Here is a 9626-nt window from a genome sequence, read left to right on the forward strand (position 1 = left end):
GTAAAAGATGCTATTTAGAGTTTGTTGTTATTATTTGAGCAATAATTATTAGCATTTATTTGTATTGATTATGTGCCAAGCACTGTGCAAAATATTTACAATGCAAGATACTTAGGCCTTCCAAAAACTTTTGAAATAGGAATTGTCATCTCCATTTTAAACTAAGAAAACTAAAGCTTAAAGGCTATACTTGACCAAGTAACTTGACCAAGATAACATATTAATAGGTAGGCAACTAAAATTTAAATCCAGGTAATGGCGCTTAATTCTTAGACCAAAAACTGAGCCAACCTAACAACATAAACCAGAGCTTGGAAAATTACAGCCCATGGGCCTAATCCAGTAGCTATTTTTGTGCCACCCATAGCCATGTGAGCTATGAATGGTTTTACATTTTTAAATAGTTGAAAACTGGGAATAGTATTTCATGACCTGAAAATTATATGAAATTCAAATTTCAGTATCCATAAATAAAGTTTTTGTTTAAAAAACAGTCCTGCTTATTTGAGTAGATATTGTCTATGGCTGCTTTCGGACTGTAACAGCAGAGCTGAGTAGTTGTGTCAGAGACCATATGGCCCACAAACCCTAAAATATTTACTATCTGGCCCCTTACAAAAAAGTTTGCTGACTTTATATCAACTATTAAACACTCCAACTTCTGCTTAAGGATTTTTGTTGTTGTTTTGTTTTTGAGGGCAGTTGTAACTGTTTTTAGTAAGTTTTACAGAAAAGGAGGGGGAAGGGTAACATCAACATTTTAATGCATTTTTACTAGGAGGCAAGGAACTGGCATAAAATAGAAGGAAGCATCAATATCAATTTATGTAAGCCAGTAAAAAGAATTAATTTTCCATTTACTGCTCCTTTATTTATTTATGGCTCCTTTATTGCAGAAGGTACAGAATCCTTTGATAAGCTTGGGTGAAATAATGCAGTTCAGAATTTTGGTGGTATCCCTTTTAGATCAGAAGAAAGTTTCTCACAAATTATTTTCACAACATTATCTGACAGCTAATGGTCTTGAATAGCTTCATTTCAGCCAAAACATACCCAACAACAAATCATTGGCACAATATTCATGTGAGGTAGATTGCACCTCCATTTTTTAAAGAACATTTTAGATTGCAGAAAATTGAAGAACTTCTTTGACATTGTTTTAATATGTTACAATAGTTAACAAAAGATGTAAATAAATTACGAGTTTCATAGGGTGGGAGAGGAGGGAGCTCTACTATTGTTTTATGATAAATGTAGTGTACTTTGCCACTTAACAAAATTAGAATTAGAAATTCTCAAGGACAATTAAAAGTAAAATGCTGGTAAAAATATTTTCCCAATGTTTCTGTTTACCATTATGTATGTGCACTGAGATAATATAACTTATACTCATACTATTAATTTATACATTTATTCATTCATGATACAGATTCTTAAAAGTTGTTCCAGTTCCAGCTCAGTGCTGATGGTTAAATTAACATAAATCCAAATTAAGATTTCCCTTGGGGATTTTACTCCCCAAATCACATTTGGTTTCTCCAAAGTATTTTCCAAAAAGTACTCTATACAACATTATTTCATAATGGTTCTCTGTGACAAATTGTCAAGTAAAAAAATACTGTTTTAATAAAAACAGTATTTCCTGCCTTTGGAAATTCATGACGTGTTTGAGAATATTAACTCTGAGAGATCCCAAAGATTAGCTATACCTAACACACAACTTTTTCATGCACCCCTTCCCCTTCATCTAGATCTCCTGATCCACATGATACAGTTTGGGAAATACTGCTTTTTGTGATAGGACAGTCTGAGATTATACCCAATTCTGACATTCCAGAGGTCATAAGTTTGCCTTTGTTCTACCTTTTCAGTAAAGGAGTGCTGTTTAGGGTTTATCATCCCCACAGTGACATCGGATCCCTGAGCCAGCCCCATAGGCTTAGACCTCCCAACAGGCACAGCAATTGGTAATTCAACTTCAGAAACAACTGCATGTCCATAGAAAAATATAGCTATAAAATGATTCCATAAGCAACTCACAAAAATGTCCTTTATATTCTTTTATGTCTATATTAAAATATTATCACCATGAATATAAGAAGATATATGCTGAAAACTTTGCTTGTATGCATTGATTTAATAAAAGTAATGAATATTTAAAATTTTTTCTATATGACAGTATTTTTTTTTCTTAAGGACTTATTATGAAAGCGATGTTAGCATTGTATTATTGAAAAATGTGAGGGAAGTATTTCTGTACCAAAATACATTTTAAAGAGTAACTAGACATCTTGAAAGAGCAAATTCTCAAAATATTCATTGTTAGCAAGTTGTTTTGTTTCCTGTTTTGAGATATTTATTTTTTCCATAGTTGCATTAATAAATTATGCCACTTTATTAGGTAGATTAAAGCTTTGATTTACTAACATCTCCTTTTCTAGAAAAGAGCTGTTCATTGACTTGATTCATAAATATTCAGAAAGCATGTGTTAGAATAAGTTAGTTGAACTTTATGAATAAAATGATGAAAAATATGTTTCGATTTGCCTTCATGTATGTTTTATAATAATGAAATTGAGTTGAAATTAGGTCAAATAGTTAACATAATTAACCTAGATAATTTTGTTTTTTGTTGGAGGGTTTTGGTTTTTGTTTGGTTTTTATGTTTTATTTTGTTATATTTTTTGGTTTGTTGGCTAAATGATACCTAATATCAGCATTCACCTTTGTAAAATGCATTGCCTTTCAAATATTAGCCTGTTGCCTTCTGCCTGCTATTTTATAGTAAACCTGTACTTTTATGTTACTTTCCCATGGGCATGGGCTTGAGTATGAAATTTCAAATTTAGTCTCATTTTTGACTGAGTTAATTGGACCACTTTCTAGTTTAACTAAATAGGCTATGTGAAATCATTAACTACTTTAGATTAATCATATTATATAGATTTTTATTAAATTCCATTTATATCAAACTAACTTGTTTATGTGTCATATAGTATGAATTATTTGAAGTCTTCCTAGTGTAGCTCCTATTTTGCTTAATTGAGCCCTTAATTTATATGTTAATAGCTATTAATAAAATTTTAATTTCATCCAAATATTTCAACCCAGCAGGGCCTTATGCTTTGTCTGTTAAGAGAAACATATTAAAGAAGAAATTGTGTCATCAGAGTTTATTTCAGTTAAACAACATTCATGGAACGTCTAGTTGCACAAGTTATTGTGCTAACGGTGACAATGCCAAAGTACCTAGCTCTGCTACTTTGATCCTTTATTTATTGGAGACTTAAGAGCAAGTTCATTCAATTTTTTTTTTTTTTTTACAGAAGCTTATAACATTTACTATTTAAGAGATTTTTAGAAGTGAAAAGCAAAAGTTTAAGAAGCAAATGTGGTGTTTTGCTTTTAAAACACTGTAGGTTTTGATAGGAACATTGTACCCTCTCCTTAAACAAACAAAAAACCTATAACTGAAAGCAGAACTAGTAAATATATACAGAACTAGTAAACTGAGAGTGAATATGTGAGGAATCAACTTTGCATAACTATTAAATTCCTAATTTCAAGGGAAAATTGCTTGGCATTAAAATGAAGAAATATAGAGAAAATATCCTAAATAAAAATGAATAGTGTTTTAAAACATATCAATCTGAAGTTTCTGTTTTCACTTTTGGCCAAAGAAGTTATGGGAGGCAAAGCAAATATTAGGTGGTAGAGAAAAATAATTTAAAACCTTTCCTGGGATTATAAGTAAACATTCATAGATTCTGGTCATTTCTGTTCAACAAATATGTAATGTTGTCTGCTGTTTGCTAAAGAATTTAAAGGCAACACCAAAAGAAAGCCTGCACTAGGTTACTAACTTTAGGAATGGCTAAGGAATTATAACAATTACGAGAATTTCTGATTCCTAAAGCTTTGCCATTTAAGCAGAATTGGAGAAGAGGGAAGAGATTAGACAGTGACTAATGGTTGAAAATTCTCTTATCTTCCTATCCTGTATTTTTTCTGAGGCCCAACCAGAATTCATTCTCTCCATTAATCCTTACTAGGTTATATACTCCAGGGTTGTAGTTTGTTTTCTAAAGTAATCATTTTTCTAAAAATTATATACTGGATGTTTGATGTGTATATTGTGTATTAAACTAAGTTTTAAGCTTCAAAGATTATTTTCTCTATTTGAATATACACTGAAATGCTTAGCTGTTATAATTCTAGACACAACATTAGCACATAAAATACTGTTGGATGAATAACTCACAGAATCATCAGTACAAACAGGAAATTAGAAAGATTCAGGGCAGATGGTGTTTTTATCTATTTAGGCAATGATTCTCCATAAAGAATGAATTTTGTATGTAAATCAGGATAAGATTTAGGAATGTTAGGAATGAATGAGTTTTCAAAAGGACTTAACTGATGTATATCACCGACTAGAAGAGTTAGAACAGTGAGTGCAAGTGTGTGTGCGCATTTGAGAGAGAGAGAGGGGAGGGAGGGAGGGAGGGAGCACGAGTGAGAGCGATTAGAAAATAATGTCCACTTATATTTAAATATTTTTTTCCTTCATGGAAAAATTTAAAACATTCTATTTTCATTTCTTTCTATCTTAGCACCATCTGTGACATGTAGTGGATGCTAAAAAGCTGGGATTTTTTTCTAGTTGATTTGAGAATTAGTAGGAATTAAGGAAAAGGCAGGTATATGCAGTCCAAAGAATTAGAGATATGTAGATAAATAATACTTTATATTTGATCTCTTTAATATATCATTGATTGTTCACCATCCTGTTAGGTGGATAAATGTTTATCTCTCTTCTGTAACAGGGAAACTAATGCTCAGAGAGTAACCTACTTAGAGTCAGGAACTCCTACACAGGTACTCCAGAACCTGAAAATGATTTATTTCTTTAAATGCTATTATCTTCTATTTTGAAAAGGAACAGAATAACAGAGTATTTAAGTGCTGATATTCATACGCCAAAAACTTTTTCAACTGTATTATCTATGGCAACTTTACCACTTTCTAACTAGGTTACCATGGTAAACTATAGCTTTCTGATTCGTCACTTGTAAAATTTTAGAATAAGTCTCACTTTTAAGTTTTACTCTTACTCTAAAAAATAAGTAATAATCCATTGGTTGGATGAAATTATATCAGTTCAGTAAAAACATTGATCTTTGAACTGGAAATACTATAGTGAATTCATGATTTTTTAAATATGTATTTCTAAGCTTCAGTCACCAAAAAATCCTCAGGGAATGATAGATCATTTCTAGCACCCAGATTATGATCTCTGATACCATTTCTTATTAAAGACACCAAGGATCTTTAAATTAATGACTAGTAGATTTCTGAGACAGAAAATACAGAAGACGAGGTTGTAATATTCACATACTGGAAAGCAAAGAAGCTAATGTAAATGACACATCAAAAACAAAACAAAGCAAAAACTCAGGAGCCAATTTAAAAATTCCTCCTGCACAAAGATTGACAATTTGAACATCAATAAGATAATAACTGTGTTGGATTGAAGTTCATCAGATATGTTTCAATCCACCAGTCATAATGATACTTTAAAAAAAGAGGGTGTGGCAATCATTGATCACTTTTACAGTATACTAGGAAACAAATTATTTTTAAAACACAAAGGGAAATTCGATAGCATTTATCTAGAATTTCCTATATGAACTGCCCCTTCCGATAATCAAAAAATTGATAAGTAGAAGTTTCTCTTTATAGATATACTCCCACTGGAAATAAGAAAGAATGATAGAGTTAAATTATTTTATATTCTTGAATGTAATAATGATCACCAGTGGCTCCTAATACCTAAAAATAGAGACAACCAACCATATGTCCTGTTGATGGAAAGATACACTACCACCTATACAGTGTTCTGCCAAAAATTGAATTTGAATCTGAGCTTATCTCCAGATTCAGTTTATAAAAATAATACCATGGGAATGTAGGCAACAAAAGTCAGAATGCGGGAAAGTCTTTGGTTTAGTTTCTTCAGCAAATTTCAAGGGATAAAAGAGGAAAAACCTATAAATTTAGAAGACATAGAGATATAGCAACACAGTGCTCGTATGGACTTTAATATGGTTTTAATAAAACTATTTTAGAAATTATGGGATAATGATATAATAGATATATATGCTATTGTTAATACTTTCAAATATAATAGTATTGCGAGTATATTTTTATGCTTTATTTTTAGACATATATTTATAGATAAAATTTTCTAATGTGTAGGATTTGGTTCAAAATACCACAGTATTTGGGGCTAGAGGAAAGTTATAAATGAAACAATTGGCCATGAGTTAATTGTTGCAGCGGGATGATGGGGGTTTATTATGGTAGTCTTTATTTTAAAGCATTTCATAATAAAATGTTAAGTAAAACTTTATGGGAGGGTTTTGTTTGTCTCTTTGGTTATCTAATGATCAGCTTCAAAACAGTATATTGCTGTATTTTAAAATGAAATTAATTTTACACAGAGTGCATACGGTCCATATTCCCCAGATGAGAGCATATCTTTGCCTGTTTACACGAGTGCTGAAAGGGATCGTGTGGTAACCAATATCGATGTTCCATGTGGAGGCAACCAAGACCAGTGGATCCAGTGTGGAGCAGCTCTCTTTCTAAAAAATCAGTAGAATCTAATGGCAATAAAAACTGTCTTTGCAAAAAGAAACGTTTATTATCTAAACTTTAAATAAAATATGTGGTAAGTCTGCATTTGAAATGTTAGTTCAAAATATTAGCATATCGTCACCCTATGTTGTTACTCTCATTGAGTTTGTATTTTACTGGATAATGGCAGCACAATATACTTTTAAAGATGTAACTTAATGGAGTTAATGTTAAAAATGGTGTGTTTCCTGTATAACATTAAATATTTCTGCGAGGCAGTTTACTCTTCCACTGGCTCAAAATTTTAATGTTTTAGGTAAGATGTTTAAAATAGTGTATTTAAGGAATCAATAATAAACGTTTTGTCGATTTTGCATTATAATTATTTAATAAAATATATTTTTTTCAATATTCTATTTTTAAAGTGTTAAAGGTCCATTTTGTTTTCACAACACAAACCACAGTTTAATCAAATAGCTGTCGTTTGTAGAATTTTATTCAAAACCAATAGATTGTATATGACCAATACATAATAACTAAGGCTTAGGTAGCACTAACTACATGATGGTAGGCACTGCTCCAAGTGATTAATTTATAGGTAGGTAGGTGGATGGGTGGGTGGATGGATGGATGGATATTATATTCATTATGGCGTTCATTTTACTAATGGGAAAAATGAGATACTGGTTAAATGACTTGCTCAACTAATAAATTGGTAAAGTGGCAAAGGGGAAGACTCTCTTTTTCAGCTCTCCCTCTCCTCAAGGGAGAAACAGAGTCAGCAAAGCCGAATTCTTTAGTACATACCATCTTGGAACTGAGTATGCTGAAAGGAACGAGCAGGGATGTTTCAGCACCGCATGTTGATCAATTCATTTTGACAAATATTTGCCACAGCCGAGTTTCTGGCAAGAAGAGAAAACGAATTGACAGTGCTAGTCAAAATACTCATTACATGACATAGTTTCACTGAAAAGTCACCTCTGTAAAACTTAAGAGAATATAGGGGGGAAATGCTTTGAATTGTAAACTTAGCTCTCAGATCAGCCTAGGCCTCTTTTACTTCAAACACCGAGTGCCCTCTGCATGCATGTTCTACCTTGAGGGTTTTCTGACAATGTCTCCTTCTTCACTATATTAAGGGAATCAAGACCGCTTTTTTTTTTTTACTTATAAAGAACACTGTGAAATATTTCAAACACAGATATATATAGTGTAATATACAGTATAAAGTATAGAATGAACACCTGTACCTCAAACACAGCTTAAGAACATTACTAATACGACTTAAGTTCCTTGATATATTTTCAGCATCTCATTTCCCACCCTGCACCAAGATAGTCATTACGTTAATTTTTGTTCTTATAATTCCTTTGGATTTCTTCCTAGTCTTTCTAAATATGAATGAATTCCTAAACCATATTTTTTATTTCTGTTTAATTTGACAAATACTTGTTTCTAATCTTGGACCGGCCCCATCACTTTTATACAGTTTTTATTTTTATATAAATGATATGTATTTTGTGACTTTTTTTCAGTATGAATATATGAATTGACTAAAATTTACTGATTGCCTCCTCTTGAACATTCGAATTGTTCTGGTTTTTGGTTTTTTACTACTACAAACTATGTTTATGTAAACATTTTGAGTTAAGTCTCCTGACATGCATTTATAATACTTCCTCTAGGGAAGTAGGGGAATTGCTGAATCTCCAGTAGGAAAATCATCAACTTAATAAGAGAATGCCAAATGATTTTTCAAGTGATTAAATGACTTAAAGCACTTGAAAGACTGCCTAGCACTATTTTTATAATTAGGATTATAAATTGGTTAAACCAATTTACAGTCCCATCTGCAGTGTATAAGTTCCTGTCATTCTGCGTCTTTATCAATACTTAGCATTTCTGCAAATCTGGTAGTTATAACATGACATTACATGGTAGTTTTAATTTGCATTTTCCTGTTTACAAATAAAGCCAAACAATTTATGTTTATTGTCCATTTGTGACTTTTCTTCTCTGAAATGCTGTGGGTTTTTTTGTTTTGTTTTGTTTTGTTTTGTTTTTGCCCAATATTTCCTATTGAGTTGTCTTATGTTTTATTTTGATGAATAAAAGATTTTTACTTGAATGAAGTAGAATTTTTAAGCCTTTCCTCTGGTTCGTTTTCCCAGAACAGGGTCATTAAAATGACAGAATTTTTTCCTTACAGTTTTTTTCTTTTTGTTAGAATGACCCCAAACTGTAACCTTAAACAGATAAAGCCATGTGCAAATCCAAAATTCACTTGCATGTCATTTTCTATATCTAACATTTATATGATACTAAGAAAATGAAAGAATGTAAGAGTCCATTAATTTTTTTAAAAAGAAAAATTAAAACTCTGAGCTCTAAGCAGAATTTTTAACTGCTGGGCTCAAACGTCACACAAACACACTGGGGACGTCTCTGTGTAGATGGCGAAGAACCACAAATTGCTTCAGGCCCAAATTAGGCTTAGAAAAAAGAGGTATGTCTAGGAGGTACAGTGAGGTAACAGGCTTTGCATAATCATAAATTCATTAACAGTCTGTTTTGCTACTAATTCTGATCACTCTTCTGAGAAACGATTGCTTGATTTCCTAACCACTAGCTATCTTACCAAGTCTCACATAGAGGTGTCTGTAGATGCTTTTTCTTTTTGTTAAGTACAAGATTTGTCAATTTAAAGGTCTTTTTGTTGTTATCAATAGAACACACATTTGCATATTTTGAGTCCACCAATTTTAACTGGTCATCATTAGGAAATTTAAGTGTCTTAAGATATCAAGTTCAAATGTCTTTGGAGTTATACTGCAAATATACATGTAACTATTTAAGAGCCAAAGAAATGAAAAATCCAATTAAGTCCAAGAGTTGAATTGCAGATTTTTGTGAGTAGATAGTAAGGCAGCAATGTGTATAACTTACATTCATGAGCAAGAACTTCCTGTGTAAAATTTAAATTT

The 9626-nt window shown here is 31.6% G+C and overlaps 1 protein-coding gene across 1 annotated transcript in view; it reads left to right on the top strand.

Annotated features, from left to right (window-relative positions):
• The window catches only part of DYNC2H1 (dynein cytoplasmic 2 heavy chain 1), a 274915-nt gene extending 267894 nt beyond the window's left edge, over positions 1 to 7021 (top strand). The window contains exon 85 of the mRNA XM_023535396.1: positions 6504 to 7021. Within this exon, the coding sequence (XP_023391164.1) occupies positions 6504 to 6662 (159 nt within the window). The 3' untranslated portion in view covers positions 6663 to 7021. The remainder of the gene's footprint in view (positions 1 to 6503) is intronic.
• Positions 7022 to 9626: the final 2605 nt, after the last annotated feature.

Source organism: Pteropus vampyrus, unplaced genomic scaffold, assembly GCF_000151845.1.
Source record: "Pteropus vampyrus isolate Shadow unplaced genomic scaffold, Pvam_2.0 Scaffold139, whole genome shotgun sequence".
NCBI lineage: Eukaryota > Metazoa > Chordata > Mammalia > Chiroptera > Pteropodidae > Pteropus > Pteropus vampyrus.